General features: G+C 39.5%; 1 protein-coding gene across 1 annotated transcript in view; it reads right to left on the bottom strand.

The window, feature by feature from the left end:
* The window catches only part of CLSTN2 (calsyntenin 2), a 657,664-nt gene that overhangs the window by 397,204 nt on the left and 239,075 nt on the right, over positions 1-21,385 (bottom strand). The window contains exon 2 of the mRNA XM_031009411.3: positions 19,556-19,678. Within this exon, the coding sequence (XP_030865271.3) occupies positions 19,556-19,678 (123 nt within the window). The remainder of the gene's footprint in view (positions 1-19,555; positions 19,679-21,385) is intronic.

Genomic DNA, 21,385 nt, shown 5'->3' with positions numbered 1-21,385 from the left:
CTAAATTACTTTTTAATATACATTTGGAAATTCAACACAAAACTCTGGATTCTGGCTTCTTCTGGAAAATGACAAGATCTGGCAGCCTTGGGCTTGCCTTTCCAGATTTTTTTTTAAAAACTAGCTATTTTTTTCTCATAACCATTCTTTTATTATAATAAATTAGCTTTATTTTTCTTAACTATTCTTCCCACTAAGTAAAACTAAAACCCTGGACATAATATATAAAACAAACACAAGAAGATTCTGAATGCTGGGGAGAAAAAGGCAGACCACCTAGGGGCCTTGAGACCCAAGAAATGACACAGTGGTGAGTTCTTTAGGTTTTCTTCTTACCTCATACATTCAAAACATGGAGCTGAAGGAGAAAGCAACTCAGAAATGACAACTGGTACAAAGAGAAATCAAAAAATACCCAAGAAAAGGCTGCTTTCTCTAGCCAAAGAGCTAGGAAAATGGCAACATAGCAGACAGAAAACCTTCAGACAACAGCTGCTCTACTCAGATAAACACGGCATAAAGAACTGTGGCCTCACTCCTACCCAGGTCAGCAAAGAGTAAGTAGAAAGCCTAGACATCCACACTCATGGGGCTGTAATGAGGTGCTCCCACACCCAGCTGGAGGAATATCAGAGAAGTGAAGAAGGAAGCTAGAACTTTCATCCCCAATGGCCAGCAATGAGGACCCTCCTGTAGTACAATGAGGAACCTCCTATAGACCACATGAGAGGCCTGTATGTCCACCATCACTGGCAGTAATGAGGAGTTCTATCCTCTCCCCATCGGGGTTGTATCAGAAAAGGCTAATTGAGGAGTTAGGACTTTCACCATTGCTCAGTTTTAATAAAGCCACTTCCACTGCAGTATTACTGGATACCATATGAGAAGCTGGAACTTCCACTCTTACCCAGCAATAATGAGGTGATACCCCCGCTTAGGTGTCAATGAAGCCCAAGGAGAGAACCTGGAATTCTACCTCCAGTTAGCAGTAAGGAGGTGATGCCCCCATTGCTGAAGCAATGTCAGAAAAAGCTAACCAAAACAGAAAGTTTAAATAAAACCCAGAGTCTCAGAGCATAACACAAAATTGCCCAGATTTCAATAGAAAAATTACTCATTACCTCAAAACCAGAAATAACTCAACTGATTTTTTTTAAATCAGTAGATGCCACTACTGAGAAAACAGAGATATTACAATCATCAAACTGCTACAGACTGAATGTTTATGTCCCCCCATTTCCTCATTTATATGTTGAAACCTAATCCCCAATGTGATATATTTCAAGGTGGGGTCTTTGAGAGGTGCTTAGGTCACGAGGTAAGAGCCCTTATGAATGGAATTAGTGCCCTTATAAAAAGAACTCCAGAGAGCTTCCTCATCCCTTCCACCATGTAAGGACACAGTGAAAAGATGACCTTCAATAAACCAGGAGATGAGCCCTCACCAGGCACTGACAGCATCTTGATCTTGGACTTCTCAAACTCCAGAACTATAAAAAATAAATTTCTGTTGTTTATTAGCCAGCTAGGGTATGGTATTCTGTTCTAGCACCCTAAATGGACTAAGACATTGACAAAGATTTTAAAGTAGCCATGATAAAAACACATGTATGGTCAATTCTAAACACAGATGAATCAAAAGAAAAAGTAGAAAGCTCAAGCAAAGAAGTAGAAAGTCTCAGCAAATAAACAGAAAATATAAAGAACCAAATGGACACTTTGCAACTACAAAATAAAATAACCTAAGTAGAAACCTCAGTGCATGGGCTCATCAGCAGAATGGAGGAAAGAATCAATGCACAGGAAAAGAGAAAAATAGGAATAACTAATTGAGCAATAGAGAGAAAACAGACTTACAAAATACAGAGCCTCAGGAACCTATGGAACTATAACAAGATATTCAACATTCATGGCATTGGAATCCTAAATAGGAAAAAGAAAGCAGTGCTAAAAAAAATCCTCAAAGCAAAAATGGCTAAAACTTTCCATATTTGGCAAAAGATACAAACCTATAGATTCAAGAAGTTGAACAAACACCAGAGAGGATATACTCAAAGAAGTTCATGAAAAGACATCACAATTAAACTGAAAATAAAAGACAAAGTTAAAATCAACCAGAATGGTACCTTACCTATAGTAAAACAAACAAACAAAAAACAAAAACAGAATGACAATGGATTTCTAAGCAGAAATAAAAAAGGCTAGAAGGAAGGGCACAATATTTTTCAGGTGCTGAAAGAAAAGAATTTTCAACCCAGAATCCTATATCCAGCAAAAGTATCCTTCAAAAATGAAAAGAAAATCAAGACATTCTCGAATGAAGAAAGACAAAAGGAATTTCTGAAAGAAAGGTGGTTAAAGGAAGTGTTCAAAACCAAAAAAAAAAAAACTATAAAAAAGGAAACCTTGGAGCATCAGAAAAGAAGAAAGAACAAGATAAGCAAAAATAATAGTAAATACAAAAGCCCTTCCTTCTCCTCTTGAGTTCTTTAAATCACATTTTACATTTTAAGCAAAAATTATAATACTGATACGGCTCTAAGCATATATAGAAGAGACATTTAAGACAATTATAAACAGAGAAGGAAGAAGCAATGGAAAGGAAAGATTCCCATACATCTTTTGAACTGATAAAATGACAATACCAATAGACTATAATAAGTTATGTAGAATACCTAGATCAACCACTAAAAAAAGCCATACAAAAAGATACACTCAAAAAGCCATAGTTATATCAATATAGAGTTCTAAAATGTGTCCAACTGACAAGAAAGGAAAACAGAACCTCCCCCTAGCCCGCCAAAAAATAGAACAACACAAAAATAAAATGGCAGATCTAAACCCTACCATATAAATATAAATGATCTAAATACAACAGTGAAAAGGCAGATCTCAGCAGAGTAGATTGAAAAACATGACCCAACATGCTGCTAACAAAAAATTTACTTCAACAGAGGCAGTTTGAAAGTAAAACAAAAAAAAAAATGGAAAAAAAAGAATATATCATGCAAACAATAATCAGAGGAAAGTGGTGTGGCTACATTAATAACAGATAAAGCAAACTTCAGAGTAAAAAAAAAATTACTGGAGACAGAGAGTGACATTGTATAATGATTAAAGGGCCACTTCACTAATATGATACAGCAATTCTAAATGTGTATGTACTAAACAACAGAGCTGCAAAATATGGGAAGAAAAACTGGTAGAACTAAAAGGAGAAATAAGTCCATTATTGTAATTTAAAATTTCAACATCCGTTCCTCAATAATTCATAGAACTAGTCAGAAAATCAGCTAGGATACAGAAAAGTTCAACATCAAATAACAGGATGTAATCGACATTTATAGACCCGAACAAAAGCAGAACATACATTTGTAGTAAGTGCCCACAGAATATCTACTGAGATAGACTATATACTGGAATATAAAGTAAACCTCAAAAAAATTGAAATCATACAAAATATGCTTTCTGAACCACAATGGAATTAAACTAGAAATCAATAACAGAGAGATAACAGGACAATCTCCAAACATGTAGCAACTTTGCAACACACTTCTAAACGCATGGGCCAAAAGAGAAGTCTCAGTGGAAATAAGCTAGTACATTGAACTGAATACAAACACAACACATCAAAATTTGTGGGATACAGCTAAAGCAGTGATGAGAAGAAAATTTATAACATTAAAAAAGGAAACATCTCAAATCAATAATCAAAGCTCCCACCCTAAACATCTAGGTAAAGAAGGGCAAAATAAGCCCATACAAGTAGGATGAAGGAAATAATACAGAAAAACAATAAAGAAAATCAATAAAATAAGAAGCTGTTTCTTTGAAAAGATTTATAAACTTGATAAACCTGCACTAAATATGAAATAGTGAAAATATAAGTTATCAATATCAGGAGCAAACTGGCAGATATTACAGATCCTGCAGATATCAAAAGGATACTACAAACAACTACATAAATTTGTCAACACATAGATTTGTCAACTTAGACAAAATGGACCAATTCTTTGAAAAACAGAATCTACTACAACCCATCCAATATAAAATAGACAATTGAAGAGCTCTGTAACTATGAACGAAATTGAATTCATAATTTAAAAACTCCCCTAAAAGCACTGTCATGGAGAATTTCACTGGGGAATTTTAACAAACATTTAATGAAAAATTAATACCAATTCTACATAATCTCTTCCAGAAAACAGGAGGGGACACTTCCCAATTCACTTTATGAAGTAGTATTACTCTGACATAAAACTAGACAATAGCAATACAAAGAAAACTACAGACTAATATTCCTCATAAATATGGATTAAAAAATTCTCACTAAAACATTAGCACATAGAAATCAGCAACCTATAAAAGAATGATATACCACAATTAAGTAGGATTTAGTCTAAGGATGTGAGGTTGATTCAACATTTGAAAATCAATCAGTGTTATTATATTAACAAACTAAAAAAAATTACATATTCATATTGATGAATGCAGGAAATAAGTATTTGACAAGATCAACACCCATTTATACTTTTTAAAAAAACCTCACAGAAACCCAAAAATAAAGAACTGCCTCAACTTGAAAAAGGCATTTACAAAACTTCTACAGGTAACGTTATATTTACTGGTGAAAGACTAAATATGCTTTCCCCTGAGACTGGGAACAAGGCAAGGATATCTTCTCTCATCACCTCTGTTCAATATCATGCTGGAAGTTCTAGTCAGTGTAAAGACAATAAAAAGGAAATAAAACCCAAAGGATCAGAAAGGAAGACATAAAACTCCCAAACTGCACATGACTTGATTGTCCATATGGAAAGTCCCAAGAAATCTACCAGAAAGAAAAAATCTAGAACTATTAAATTCAGCAAGGTTGCATAACATAAAACATAGCACCATACACATAAAAAAAATTGTATGTCTATATGTCAGCAGTAATAGCAAACACAACACAATTAAAAATACAATACTATTTACAGTCACTCAAAAAATGAAATACTTAGGTATCAATATAAGAAAACATGTGCAGGAATACATATTTAAAACTATACAACACTAATGAAAGAAAAGAAATGTAAACACATGTAGAGATATAACATGCCCCTGCACTGGAAGACACAACGAGGTAAGATGTCAACTGTCCTAAAGTTGCTATACATGTTTAACTCAGCCCCTATCAGAATCCTTGCAGGATTTTTTTTTTTTTTTTTTTTTTTGGAGCTATAGATGAGGTTATCCTAAAATCTTTTGGTAAGGTAAAGGAAATAGAATAGTTAAAACAGTTTCGAAAATAAAAAATGAGAGTAATCCATTTACACAATTTCAAGGCTTATATAGCCACAGTAATCAAGACTATATAATTTTGGTGGGGCCACTGACACAAAGATTAATGGATGAGAGAAGAGAATCCAGAAATAGACCCATACAACATGCCTGCTATGCTCTGAATGTGTGTGTCCTCCCAGCAATTACATATGTTGAAACCTAATCCCCCAGGTGATAGTATTAGGAGGTGGGGCCTTTGGGAGGTCATTAAGTCATGAGGGCAGAGACCTCATAAGTAAAATTAGGTCCCTTATAAAACAGGCCCTAGAGAGCTGTCTTCCCCTTTCTACCCTGTGAGGACTTAGCTAAAAGTGACATCCATGAAGGAGAAAGAAGGCCCTCAGCAGAAATCAACAATGCTGGTATTCTGATGTTGAGTTTCCCAGGCTCCAGAGTGGTGAGAAATAAATTTGTTGCTTATAAGCTTACTCAGGCTATGGTATTTTTTTATGGCAGCTTCAATGAACTCAGACGATGCCCTGCTGATTTTTGACCAAGGTGCAATTAAATGGACGAAAGATAAACTTTTAAACAAATGGATGAGGGAGGAATTAGATATCCATAGGCAAAAAATACAAATAAAGGAGTCTCAACCTAACTGTACAGGTTTTACTTTATACAAAAGTGTTTTACTTTATACAAAAATTAAAATATTTACAAACCACATATCTGACAAAGAATTAGTACTTAGAATATGTAAATAATTCTCAAAACTCAACCGTAAGAATATAAATAACAAAAATCCTAATTCAATTATAAAACGAACAAAAGACACTTCATGGAAGAGGATATATATGTGGAAAATAAGCATATGTAAAAACATTTGACATCATCAGCCATTAGAGAAATGCAAATTAAAACCACAATGAGATAATACACACATACCTAAATGACTATAATAAAAAACAGCGACAAGATCAAATGCTGGTGTGGATGCAGAGAAACTGTATCACTTATACACTGCCAGTGGGAAAGTAAAATGGTACAGCTAGAATACACTTCAGCAGTTTCTTATAAAACTTAACAGGCAACTACTATATGACCCAGCAACTATACTCCTGACATGTATCCCAAAAAATGAAGACTTATGTTCACACAAAAACTTGTACATAAATGTTTACAGCAGCTTTATTCAAAATAGCCCTAAATAGGTAATCAGGAATGGTTAAAAAGAGTGTGGTATATCCATACCATGGACTACCACTCAACAATAAAAAGGACAGACTATTCATATAGGCAACAACTTAGATGAATTTCCAGAAAATGATGCTAAGAGAAAAAAAGCCAATTCTAAAAGGTTGCTTACTGTATGATTCCATTCATATCATATATTTAAAAGGACTAAATTACTGAATGAGAACAGGTAAGTGGTTGCCAAGGGTTAAGGAGAGTAGGTGGGAGCGAGTAGGTATGGCCATAAAAGGGCAATGTGGGATCCTTGTGATAGAAATGCTCTGTATCTTGTCTGTAGTAATATCGATATTTTGGTTGTGATATTTTACCATAGCTTTGCGTGATGTTATCACTGGGGGAAACTGAGTAAGGTATACACATAATCTCTCTGTACGATGTCTTACAACTGCATATGAATCTGTAATTACCTCAAAATAAAGAATTTAATTTTTTAAAAAACAACCTTCTTAAAAAATAATCACCCAATGCTGTGTAGCATCAGTCTCTTTCCTTGCTCTGTTTCCTCTTTGAATCACCACAGTCCCCTCTAGTCCAGACTTACCCTAGCCAGGCCTCTTCCTTCACTGGGCTACCTTAAGCATGTGCATGGTGATCTGGGAAGCACACCAGCTGGGATGGCATTGCTCCAAGTAACCAGAGGGCCACGAGGAGTTGGGATTAACCCCCGCAAGGTGCAATATAAGCATCAGGATGAGGCATGCCCCTCTCTCCCTACCACCATGCTTCTTAGTGGTAGGTTGTAAGCCACTCAGTCCTTTTCAATTCAAATCAACAAATATTTACTGAGAACTTCTAAGCTAACTGGTGTGCTAGGACATAAGGATAAACAAGCCTGCTTTGGTAGGGGGAGCAGACATTGAAATAGATTGCATTGCAAGTGCTGCCGAATTCGGGACTGAGCCCAGGAGCAAACACGCCAAAGCACAGAAGGTGAAAGGTCAGCTTAAGCGTGTAATGTAACAATCTATCATTCATTCATGCTCAAACTTTGAGCACCTACTCAGTGCTCAGTGCTAGAAACACAAAATGGATTCAGAAACTGCCTTAAGACTAGTGAGAAGGCAGGCTCACAAATAGACAAGTACACTCCACTGTGGCAAGTGCTGGGGCAGAGGAGAGCACTTCAGGACCTGTGGCCATGAGGATGGAAGCCAAAGGAATGCTACTCAAGGATTCCTTTGATCAGTGCTGATATCAAGTCCTGGGTGGGGTGGAAGTGAGACTTTGATATGGAGCAGGTGGAATTATATGGCCCATCTCAGCACTCCCCTGCTGTCTGACTACACCACGTTGGGTTGCATTTGGCTCAGTGCCCTCTTGTAAATCAAGTTGATACATTTATAATGATGTCTGATGAACTGAATGTGGGCATGAGAGGAGTGAGTGGACAGACACAGTGGAAACCAGATGAAAGCCAGGAATATCAGCTCTTGAGAGAAAAGAAAAGCACTACACATGAGAAACAATTGAGAAGGCAGAGGTCAGAATCAGCAGCAGAGACTTGAGTGGAAGTTTACCTACCACAGGACAGCTCAGGCCTGTATTTGAATATATCACTCAGACCTAAAACCTGGGAGCATCAAGCCTTCTCTGAAAAGGAAAGACTATGAGATTATAGAAAGAACAGTATCACTAAGAGTTCAAACAACATCTCTGATGGAGCTCCTGAGCAAGAGTAGGCCAGAAGAGAAAGGCCTTTTCCTCCTTGCTGGGGAGAGGGGCGATTAAGGGAGGTCAGCATGATCCAGGGGTATGTCAGGATCAGGGTGGGCCGGTGAGGACAGCATTATAGTAACAAGCATCCAGAGGCAGGCAGTGGTCACCAAGAGGCAGAGGCTGACAGCATACACCCCAGTGGTATGGCCAGCCTGCCACATATGAGGCTGGTGTGGAGGCTCATCTCAGTGAGACAGAGCAGCAAAGGCAGCCTCAGTGCAGATATGACAGGCAACAGGGAATAGCAGCCGAGAGGAATGGCCCAAGGAGTGGCAGAGGGCAGGCTGCAGTGTTATACCTGGTGTCTCACCTCTTTAGGGACTTCCAGGGAGAGGCACAAAAAAAGGAAAGGGCCAAGGGCCATGCAGTGGATTTGGGGACAAAGAGAATAAAGATTTTCCCCTTGCAACCCACAGCCTGGTAGAGTTAGAAAAAAAGCTGTTTGCTCATGTGCCTCTGTGCCCTCACTTCCCAAATTTGTTTTGTTTTGTTTTTTTAACTCCTTGCTCTTCGAAATTTGCTATTGGTATCATTAATGTGCAGAAAGAATCCCTAACACACTGGGATTCACCGTTCCATTAAAAAAAATACACAAATTGTATTTCAATGAAGTCACAGCCACCCAAGCCAACCATTGCAAATGATGTCACTTACCGTGGCCCTGCACTATAACTTAGATAAATAATAATTTTTAAAGTTTGTAGATTGAACTTGGCTTAATAGGCCCTCTCTTCAAACCTCTGAAAGGATGGCTCATAAAGAAGTAATTAGTTTATATAGACTGTCAAGGTTCATGGGGGACAGCTGGCCTTTGATGCCTCATCTGTGATTACAGGCAGCTACAAGATAATAAAATCAAGCTCTGAACTCATGCCAAGGTATTCAGTGATCTCACTCTGGACACTCTGCCAAGCAGCATAAACTATAAATGTCTGGTTGCACTCTTGTTCTTTGGTTTGTGATCTCAAACAAGTTCACTGAGACATTTAGGACTTTCAGAGGCCCCAAATTCCCATTAAAGTAAAACCATTAACCTTAAAAATTCATGTTCATAATTAATATTTGTGGTGGGCTCCAATTCCAGGACTATTCAATATGGCTACAGCAGTAAGCCACAGAAATGGCTTCCGGAGGAGAAATTTGAACTGGTATTAACCTGTCTAAGCTTGTTATTAAGCAGTCCAATTACTGGCAGTAGGAGCTGGTTCTCAATATCATTGATTTTGCTATGATGATTTCCAGTTATGTCTTTTTAAAAGACGATTTCCTCAATGTTTTCAAATTCCCAGTTCGTTCTTCTCTATGCTGCCATCTTATCTGAGCTTTCTTGGGTCTTTCACTCTTCTTCAGCTTTAATGATACCCCATGTCCCCTTAACACAGTAAACTATATAACAGGTGGTTTTCACTAGGCCTCTTTGGTTTCCAAGGACAGAGCTATTCTTACTCACCCATCTCAAGAGATAGAGTGGATAAAAGTGCAACAACAAAGATGATTTTGTGGAAATTCAGGATCAATGTGACACCAGGAACACTCAGCAACTGAGGCTATCATTCCCTTCAGGGACCACACACTCCCTCCCATCTGGGCACATCTGCTTCTGTGAGACCACTGTCCTCCCCTCACTCTGCTGACAGGGTACTCCTAACTGCAGTTTGAGCATGTTATGGAAGCTTCACCTGCAACAGTTGCCCCCTTCCCCACATGCCCCTCACCATCTCCATCTGCCCTGCACCCCCATCCTTTTAACCTCTCAGCATTCAAACAGGAAGCCAATTGCACTATTTGATCTTTTCAATCCAGCTAGCAAAGTTAGGTTGCAGCTTGGGTCAGGTGCCCACCCCTGGCCCAATCACAGTTGGTCAGGTGGGCTGGGTCATGGGGCTTGAAATTTGACCACCGGGGCAGTGAGCAGAGAAAATACCATAATGTGTTTGCATCATTACTTGTCGATGAAGCATGCCATTGATTTAAATTCTCTGATATCCGAGAATGTCTTTAAGCTTGGAGCTTGTTGAGTCTTCTAAAGTGTTCTTCCAATAGAAAAAAAGAAAGGTGGTTGGGGGTCTTGTTCTTTATTTTTCGTTTTTCCTGATTCATTGTATAAAGAGCCCTGACTTTGGAGTTCCAGGTTTGAACCACTGTCTTGCACTGAGGCTGGACAGAGTCAGCCACTGATGTGAAGATGAATGAAAAGAGTTTTCTTAGGGACTAAGCCCAGGATCCTGAACTCAGGAGGATTCTGCAGACTCTTGCCAAGTCCCCCGGACTTGGGATATAGCAAATAAAACCAAATGATGATGAAAGAGGTTAACAGGGAGCAGCAGAGAACAATAAACAGGGGAGCCCCCTTTAAGGAGCATAATCACTCTTAAAATGGGGGGGGTACCTGGCAACATTTTTCCAGCAGGATATCAGAATTGCTATGGGCCACACCAGTGGTAGCTATGTGCCTCCCATTCTTCTCCTCTTGGAGTGGGAGTCTTACTGAGTTTTCCTTCCCGTGGTGTATACGTGCGGGAAGAAAATTTGTCATTTATCGGCCTCTGGATCAAGAGGAGCTGCATCCAGTTCTGATAAGCATCACAAAATATTGATCTTTAAGCCAGATGCCATGATTAGATACATTTTGGGGGTCTCTAGAATAGGGATGAGCATGTTTTACATGAAATAGGGGTATGAATAATTTTGACCTACAGTTGAGCTGTGATGAAATGATTGCATTGATGACCCTACCCCCCACGCCCTTTAGTAGTCCACTCCTGCACTGACTCTGGGCTTGGCTATGAGACTTGCTTTAGCCAGTGGGACAGTGATATGGTTTGGCTCTGTGTCTCTACTGGAATCTCATCTCGAATTGTAATCCCCAAGGGTCAAGGGAGGGACCTAATGAAAGCTGACTGGCTCAGGGGGGTGGTTTTCCCAGTCCTGTTCTCATGATAGTGAGTTCTCATGAGATCTGATGGTTTCATAAGGGGCTCTTCCTCCTTCACTCTCTCTCTCACCTGCTACCACATGTCTACTTCCCCTTCTGCCATGATTTTAAGTTTCCTGAGGCCTCCCAATCAGGAAGAACTGTAAGTCAACTAAACCTCTTTCTTTATAAGTTACCCAGTCTCAGGGAAGTTCTTTACATAGCAGCGTGAAAATGGACTAATACAGACAGTAACAAACTTGTCATAAGTAGCTGCTTGCCAACGTGCTTTTACATTTCTGCACTTTAAGGAATAAGTTCAGGGTAGCCTGCTGGAAGAACACACGGAGAACAGTGTCATCCCAGCCAAAGTCACCATACACAACAGCCAGCCTACGGCCTACTCATTAACAGCCGGTGGAGACATAAACAAGCCCAGCTGAGATCAGTTGAGCCTGGCTCAGATGAGCAGAGCTGCCCAATAAGCAGGAAGCTGCCCAATAAGAAAGAAGTAATGGTTGTTGTTTGATGCTCATAAGTTTTGGGGTGGTTGTTGCACAGCAATACTTGCAGACATCTGGGCTGAAATTACAACTTCACCATTACTGCTGTGTTCTTGGCAAATTATAATCTGACTTAATATCGGTCTTTCCTATAAAATAATAATGCCTATTTCAGAGGATTGTTGTTAAAATTATGATATAGTTTGTGCAAAATAATGCCTGGTGTGTATAAACATTAGCTAATTTTCAGTGCTGTTGTGTACAAGTTGTTTTCAGTACGATGATGTATGGCCCAGGGGGCAAGTAGGGGCAGAAATCCACTTTTTTCTCTACTTGCCAAGCCATGGGCTCTGGAGTGAGACAGTGTCCATCTATAAGAAGGGGCACCTGTTTCTAATTTGCACAGTAAGTATATAGGCTGGCACCAGATCTGCTATTACTATTGATTTCATTATTCACTTTTCATCTTGTTTTAGTATAGTATTGTCATTAACTCAGAGTCCCAGAAAACTTGAAATTCCTACATTCAACTGCTTCTCTCAAGCAATCTCTTCTTAGTGCCAGTGCTCAAGTGTTCTAACCTGAAACTCCACGTCTCCTGTTAGAGTGACCAACTCACTCTGGTTTACGAGGATCTTCCTGGTTTGGGCACTAGAAGTCACACATCCCAGGAAATCCTTCCTTCCCAAGCAAGCCAGGATAGTCTGTCTCCCTGGGTGTCCCCTTTCAACCTTAATGAGGGAAAATGGCCCAAAAGTATCCACTGATTGTCCCCTAAACATTAGTTTGGCCTAAAGCAGGATCTATCAATAGTCTTCTTATTAAGAAAGTCCAAAAGCTCTGGGTAAGGGTCACTGGTGCATGGGTGTGACAGGCCTTGCTGACCCCATCCCTCACCTTCTACCATCAATCAGACCATGAAACCCATGGTCCCTGCTGTAGGTATTTACCTGGGACCTTTTACCCTCTTCTTGGCTCACTGAAGCCTGCACCTGTCATCCTTCCTCTGTACTCTGGCTCTTAGTCCCTCCTCCAGCCATCCCCTTGAGGCAACCTCTTCAGCTTTCCTCCATGGGCTTTGTGCCCTCAGAGCCTGTCTCTGACCACTCAGCACAGGAGGAGCTGTGTATGCCCATCTTCACAGGTCCCCAGCTACTGCCAGTAAACTCCTTCCAATCAGGACGCCATGGACAGAACTGGGGCATCAAGGCTGAGCACAGAATATGATGGAGAAGTACACAATAGAATCTTGTAGGTGAGAGGCAGTAGCCCAGATGGTGGATTCCAGATAGGTCTGAAGCTGATTTTCTGCAGGGAGGGTGAAGAATTGACCTTTGGCTGAAGCCTCACGACTGGGTGGGAAGCAGAGTGGGATACCAGGGGACACCCTGCCTTCTGGTCCTCAGGAATGGCCCCCAAACAAACCAGCTTGGAATGCAAAGGCACATCTACTGTGAGATTAATGTGGATGGCATCTCTGCTGCGAGGTCCGAGCTCAGAGAGCTGTGGGGCAGGACAGACTTAAGAAGGCTGGGTCCTGTGCCCATGATCCTGAAGGCGCTGGATAGGGAAATGAGGTCCTGATGTGGTTATTCCACAATATCCCACGTGGTTCTCACTCACAGACCTCTTTCATCATTTTTGCTGCTTCCATAAACTGCCTAAATATTAGTTTACTTTTTTTTTAATTTGGTGTTTTTAAAAACTCGAGTGCATTTATTTTAAAAGAGAATGACTAAAATGAAAAGCCAGCTATCCTTGCCTTGAATAGAGAATAACCTAAATAAAATACAACCGAATGTTATTAAAATTCTAGCTTGATGTTGTTGCTTACTGAAGGCTTGGTGATATAACTTGCTTCCTCTTTGTCAAAAAGAGAGATTAGCAAGTATTTGAGTGGTGTTGAAGATGTCTTGAACCTCCCAAGCTGCACCTTTCTCCTGGACATGATCAGAGAGAGAATTTAAAGGGGAATGACTCACTCAGCATGGGATTCAGCACTCTTTAATGCTATGTCTGTGTATCATGTAAGTCTTGTACTTCCAATGAGATAAGTCCTACACACTGGAAAATTGGCAAAGGAGAAAGAAGGCAGGACTTGGAGTCTGAGAGTATGGAACTGAGTGGCAGGGCTGATCCATCCTGGCTAGGTAAGCTTGAACAGTATTTGAAATTTCCCAAAGCCTCAATGTCTTCATTTGCAAAACAGGATCATAATAGCTGACCTACCTGTTCCCCAAGGTTGGTAAGGTTTGGACATAAGTGTGTGTGTGTGTGTGTGTGTGTGTGTGTGTAATAAAAGGACACATGGTTTGCAACAGTCTGAAACTGTATCTTTCAACTAATAGATTATTCCATAGGGATACATTATAGGTAGAATGTAAGAAAATTTATTCTTAACTGATATTTATTTGTAGAATCCTGAACAATTTTCAAGCTATTTTCCCTTACATTATTTAACTGACTGTCTCACACCATTACACTACCCAACAATCTAGGCAACATACCTTGACAGTACAAATGGGTGATCAAGCCTTAGAACAAACTCAAAACTTTTCTCTTTTTTAAAAAAAATCACAGATTATAATTGCACTATTGTAATCAACCCAAATGAATCAAACACTTGTGGCTTACTGATAATAATACAAATTTCAATTACTCTGATTACCCTCATTATTATCATTGCTATGATTATCACAACTATGATTTATTGGGTGTCTACTGGCTACCAGAGAGAGCTCTAGGCACTTTGCATTAGTATCTTACTTAATCTACATATTAACACCAGGAGTGGGTACTACGATTACTCCCATTTTAAATATAAGGAAACTGTCCCTCAGAGTAGTTCAGTGACTTATCTGAGATCATACAGCTAGTAAGTGGCAGAGCCTATGTGAGTTTGGGCCAAAGCCTGTGACCATTCACAATGTCTGCCTTCCCTTCTCACTATAAGACACATGGCTATCCCAAGCATGTGGGAGAGGCTTTGCCAAGGGTCTATCCCAATCCCTGTGGGAGGGTCTTTGCCATCAGGCACCTATAGGGCCTGAGGCATGAACAAGACCCTGAGGCAGGTCCAAAGATAAGGAGGCAGATACACTAGCAGGCCCTGAACAAAAGGACAAACAGAGTTAACCATGTATGAAAGAGCATTCCCAGCTGCAACCAGCACTGTAATCAGCTAATCAAAACCAGGTCAAATCAGGTCCCAGGCAATTTTCTGGGCAGCCCTCAGAGAGTCACCCAGCTTGAAAAGTCAGCCAATTATGCCTGATCATTCTCTGCAGCCCTGTCCTTATAAAAGACAAGTCTAGACTGGCCCAATGTAGACAAATGAGCAGTTCTATCATCTCTGAAAGGCAATCTAATTCCCTTCAAATTTAAAAGTCTCTACAGTTTCCTAACAGGCCTCGGTGGGGCACAGGTAGAAATTAATAAGTTCATGGTGTGCCCAGCTTGCTTTCATTATCATTTTTTGCCATGCAGCGGACAGGATTTTCATTATTACTCAAGGATTTTCTTTTCTGTATCTGATTCTCTAAGAAGGTCAAATCTACAGAGCTCAGACACTGGGTTAAGAATTGAGACAAGTCTAGTGGACTTGACTGAAGTCTGAGGGAGGTTTCACTGACTGAGCATCAGCACTTTACTAATCAGGTGGGGCAGAGATGAAAAGGAAACATCACAGGGAAAGAGAACTTCGAGTAAGTGCTGAGAAGCCCTGGCTCTAGATTCGACCCCAGGCTAGCCTGTTCTGGGATTCTGGGCAAGTTGCTTAGCCTCTCTGAGTTAGTTATCTCCCCTGCCAAACTGGCAGGGAGGAGGGTATGGAATAGGAAACGCAAATTTATTAAACTTCTCCTATATCTTGAATCATTGCAAGATGTGTCATAGACACTCTTTAAATTTCATCAAAACAACATACAGCCCCGGAAAGCTTATATTCTTTTACAGATGATGACAGCAAGGCTACTACTAAATCACACCATCAGAATGAACCTCATGAGGGCCAGGGACTGAGCGACTTGGGTGGTGTGAGTGAAACTGCAAACTCATACAACTTTTCTGGAAAGCAATTTAACATGTTTTACAACCTTTAAAATGTTTGGCCACTAAAATTCTGGAAATCCATCCAAACAACAGAATCTGAAATGTGGACACATGTTATAATAAAAGAGAATTGGAAATAGACAAACTGCCAGTCAGAGAATGGTAAACTCTAGAACACTCATTAAATAGGAAATCATGTAGTCATTTAAAAAGTTTCAGAAAAATATGTAATAAAATGGCAAATTTTCATTAATGTGAAAAAAGAAGTTATAGTATTCAAAATGAGGTATAATAGCAAGTTTTTTGTTTTTTTTGAGATAGGGTCTTGCTCTGGAGTGCAGTGGAACAATCTCAGCTCACTGCAGCCTCAACTTCCTAGGCTCAATTGATCCTCCTACCTGAGCCTCCTGAGTAGCTGGAACTATAGGTATGTGCCAACACACCCAGCTAATTATTAATTATTACTATTATTTTGTAGAGACAAGATCTTACCATGTTTTCCAGGCTGGTATCAAACTCCTGGGCTCAAGCAATCCTCCCCTCCTCAGCCTCCCAAAGTGCTGGGACTACAAGCATGAGCACCCAGCATGATCACAATTTTTGAAAAAAAAAAAAGGTAGAAAAATGACAAGAAGGAAATATACTAAAATGTTAAAAGAGCCTTTCTGGGGTTATGAAAACATATACCTCATGCTTTTACTGTGTGTTTCACTGTATTTTCCGCAGTTTCTACAATAAATACTTATATATCTCACTTGTTATTGTCATAATCAGGAGATATACCATAAAAGCTATGTTAAGTCTTTGAATTTTGCACTTATATACAAAATGCAATCATAATATTTATTTAAATGAAAATCATGTGAGATCATGTATGATTCTAAATGATATGCGTAAGATGGCAGAATCTATGTGTAAAACATTTTTCTCAAAAAAAATTAAAGTGGGAGACAGAAAAGAGAAATAAGAGCACAAATGGTATGGATGAAATTGTCTTCCACAAAGCTTAGAGCCTACCTCCTGGGCTAAATGAGAAATAAAGACCACTGGGAAAGGGGTGGGAAAACTGACACACAATACAAAAGCAGCTGATAAGCGAAGACTAAAAGCTTCAGTTGACTTCGAGGAGTGATGGAGTTGGCAGATATGAATTTTTCAATTTTATGAGAACGATAGGGATCTGAAATAAATCTTCGGTATTTTCTTTTTAAGATAAATGTTTTAAAATAAACGCCTGCAGCATGGATGGATGGCTAGTGCCTGTGTCCTGTCTTAGAGCTGATCATAAATAACACTGAGAAAAATAGCTCTGGCCATTCTAAAACCACCTTTATTTTTTACTCCTAAGAGCTCAGAGGATTATATTTTGATGCATTAAGCTAGACTCTTTTAAGGCAGCTGCAAATCATAGAAGTATAGAAGTTGTCTTTAAATGGAAATAACTACTCAGGACTTGGCTTAGAAGGAAACTATGGTTTCAAGAAGTGTCTGAACAGTTGTGGGTACATCTAATGGTCAGAATACTAATTCAAGTTTAAAGGCATTTGGTGGGTTTCTGACTTAAGGAAATCCTTTTGTGAGTCTTCAGATGAAACATTTAATTCTTCTTCGGCCCTATAACCAACAAACTTAAATAACCTTTTGTAAGTCCAAACTTTCAAATATCAGATTTGCTTGAGGTATTTTTTTTTTTTCTATTGTGGTCTGTACATTAGAGAGCTTATAACTTTACTGTAGAACAGCTTATTCAACGACTTCGGTTTCCCTTTCACTATTAGATGAGAACACGACATTAAAGGCACACACTATCAGACACATTGCTCATCTTTTAAAGTGCCAGCCTCAGGACACTGCAATGACTTCATGTCATCTGATTACTTCCTGTTTGTCTTTTATTTTTCTCTGTCATATTTGAAAGAGGGGTCGTATGTTCAGATGGAAAGGTGAATGAGAGGATCTTCTTGGTGGAAGGGCCTCTGCATATAGGCTGAGAGGAAAGGGGATGAGGGAAGTGAGGGGTTCATGCTCAATGGAAAAAGGAAAGCCACTATTCAGCTGTGTATTTCAGATTTATCAAGATAAACCATAATCCTGCATTTTTATGCTAAATCTCTCGATTTCTAAATGTTGTTTCTATTTATTTTTTGCTCTGTCACACAGGATAGAGTGCAGTTGGTGCAATCAGAGTTCACAGCAGCCATCTAAAATTCCTTGAGTCAAGCGATCCTCCTGCCTCAGCTTCCTGAGAAACTAGGACCAGGCATGCACCACCATGCCCAGCTAATTATTATTATTATTATTTTGTAGAGATGGGTTCTGATTATGTTGCCCAGGCTTGTCTTGAACTTCTGGCCTCAAATGATTCTCCTGCCTCAGCCTCCCAAAGTGCTGGGGTTGCAGGCATGAGCCACTATATCTGGCATCTATTTTTTTAAGTGCATAATAAACCAAACATTTCCATGACCCAAACATTTTTACTAATATTTGTTTAAAAATCTCATTTCTGGGGGTTGCTGATAATTACTGACTAATACCATTATTAGCTATGTCCAAGAAAGAGATGTGTTAGAGTCTTCCTAGACTGGCAAAGAAGGTTTAGGGAAGATACTTCATCTTTTGTGGTAAAGACTGCAAGGAGTTTATACTTCCAACAGGCATTTGGTAAAACTGGGACTTCTAAGGGTGATTGGGAAATGTATGGAAATGCCTCAATTCTAAACATCACGGAAGTCACAGGTACCCTTAGTGGTTTTCATTCTACATAAAATAAAGCTTTCTTCTGAGAATAGAGTATCTCCCTCACTCTTTGCAAGAATGCTTATGGGTTTATCTTCACATAATACTGAATTTCCCCATTTAATATAACTACCTTCTCGCTCCATACTTTATAATATTCCATAATGAAAGATGTCTTCACAAAGCTTATCTCTTAGAAGTGCAAAAGAACCCCCTTTTCTCTGCCCAAGCAGCTCATAATGTAGCAGGCAAACTGTCAGAAAAAAATAGACTTCATCCTGGTGAAAACCTCAGCCTGGCACCCATCTATCATAAAGCAATCTTCTAGAAATCTTGAAAACCTTCATTAAATTTCCTGTCTTTCTCTGGACAGTTATAAAATGTTAACAATATTACTCATGATGCAGGCATCTTCAGAAATCCTTTGTCTAATCCCTCCTCCCACTGCCATGACCAGTCCCTTCTCTTTGCCAAAATCCATGGAAGCATGAAGCATAGCCGAGTTCCTCACTTACCCCTCCTGGGGCCTACCCCTTGAAGAGGGTCCGAGGAGGAAACAGAGGTAGCCTTGATGACAGTGAGAGGCTCTCTAGGCACAAGAGGGAAATATGGCACTGCCTTGGGATTCCTCCTGCAGAGACACACCCACTTGGAAGCTCAAGGACAAGACCCTGTGCCACTCTTAGCAGATATTTCCTGGTCTTTTTTTCTCTCTCTTTTCTCTTGCCAATGTACCAAGCTATGAGTCTCCACTTATCAATTACATGTGGGTAGTCGGCCAGTAGGTCATCTCTCTATGGGTAAAATTCCCCTAAGAACCTTACTAGCCCAACTTCTCCAACTCCACAGGCCACTTCAGCAATTTACTACTCCTTAGAAGAAGAAACAAGGGTCTTGCACTGGAGGCAACATGAAGGAAAAAACAAACAAACAAAAACATAGGGATAGCCAGAATCCATCCCAGAAATAAGAGGCATACAGCTTTAACATCACAGGCTGATCTAGAGATGCACAGGGTGGTGACAATAGCTATAAAGCCATATTCTGGGCTTTGTGGAGGTTTCACAGCACATCTTCAAAGTGAGCCAGGCCCAGCCATACGAAGCCATAATCTCACCTGCAAAAGGAACCGGTGCATCTTTATCCAGGGCTACCAGTGGTGGGTCCAAAATGACTGTGTCATTGTTCTCAGTTATGACTCCATGATATGAAGTCTCGATCCATGGCTTGTGCTTATTGACTAGAAAATAGGGGGAAAAAAACAAAAAGGATCATTATTTAAATAACAAACCCATAATAATGTATTATTAAGATTGTATATTTGCCCAATCATAGGCTGTCATCCAACAATCCCATGAGAGACATGGAACATGTTAATCCCATTTTAAACCCAGAAAAGCTTCAGAGAAATGCGGGAAGAGGTTCAACACCTCACCCAAGGCACTCAGAAGGTGAGAGACAGCATTGACTATCAAACATTGTTTGTTTTGCCTCTAAGAGCATGGATTCTTCACCTCGTCAAAATCCCATTATTTGTATGTCTGGATACCCAGTATAGATAGATATTATTGAGAACGGATTGAAAGCTTTAATTCTGTAATGCTACCGTCTATTAATAGATGTTTCAGAGTTAAAGTCCTTTGTCACTCAATAAACTAGCAGTTACTACTATGTATGCTCAGCTTTCTGACCTCAACCAAATCTGATCCATCATTAGAAGTTACTGCATTTTAAATACATGTATACATGTATACACACACATATGTATAAATATCATTATATATGCAAAGATACAACAGATAATTTGAATATTTTCTGATCATTTAAAAACTGTGTATCTCAGTGGTCTAAATTATTGGTAACTTAAATTGTTCTTCAATAATTTGACTAGCTGAATTAAATATTAACCAATGAACAATTAATACACTGAAAATACATATCAAATATATTTTATGGGTTGAATTGTGTCCTCTACATAAAAAAAATACATTGATATCCTAACACTTAGAATCTCAGTATGTGAATTATTGGGAGATAGAATCTTTACAGAGGTAATCAAGTTTTAAAATGTCATTAGGGTGGTTCCGCATCCAATATGATTAGTGTGCTCGTATAAAGGGAAAACTGTGGCACAGAAATATGTATACTGAGAGAATCTCATGTGAAAACAGAGTTGTGCAGCCCCAGGCCAAGGAACTACAGGAAGCTAGGAGAGAATCCTGGAACGGAGCCTTTCCTAGAGCCTTCAGAGGGAACCTGGACCTGCCAACACCTTGATTTCATATTTCTGGCATCCATAAATGTGAGACAATAAGTTTTTGTTCCCAGATTCCCAGTGATATGGTTTGGCTCTGTGTTCCCATCCAAATCTCATCTTGAATTGTACTCCCATAATTCCCACATGTTGTGGGAGGGACCCAGTAGCAGATAATTGAATGATGGGGGTGGTTTCCCCCACACTGTTCTCGTGGTTGTGAATAAGTCTCACAAGATCTGATGGTTTTCTCAGGGGTTTCTGCTTTTACGGCTTCCTCATCCTCTCTTTGCCTGCTGCCATCCATGTAAGACAGGATGGTAAGAGGTCCAATTAAACCTCTTTCTTTTGTAAATTGCCCAGTCTGGGGTATGTCTTTATCAGCAGCATGAAAACATACTAATAGAGTAAATTGGTACCAGTAGAGTGGGGCATTGCTGAAAAGATACCCAAAAATGTGGAAGTGACTTTGGAACTGGGTAACAGGCAGAGGTTGGAACAGTTTGGAGGGCTCAGAAGAAGACAGGAAAATGTGGGAAAGTTTGAAACTTCCTAGAGACTTGTTGAATGGCTTTGCCCAAAATGCTGATAGCGATATGGGCAATAAGCTCCAGGCTGAGGCGGTCTTAGATGGAGATGAGGAACTTGTTGGGAACCAGAGCAAAGGTGACTCTTGTTATATTTTAGCAGAGA

The sequence above is a fragment of the Gorilla gorilla genome, chromosome 2, assembly GCF_029281585.2.
Source record: "Gorilla gorilla gorilla isolate KB3781 chromosome 2, NHGRI_mGorGor1-v2.1_pri, whole genome shotgun sequence".
Taxonomy (NCBI): Eukaryota; Metazoa; Chordata; class Mammalia; order Primates; family Hominidae; genus Gorilla; species Gorilla gorilla.
Note: the sequence above shows the minus strand (reverse complement) of the source record. Positions and strands in the feature narration are given on the sequence as shown.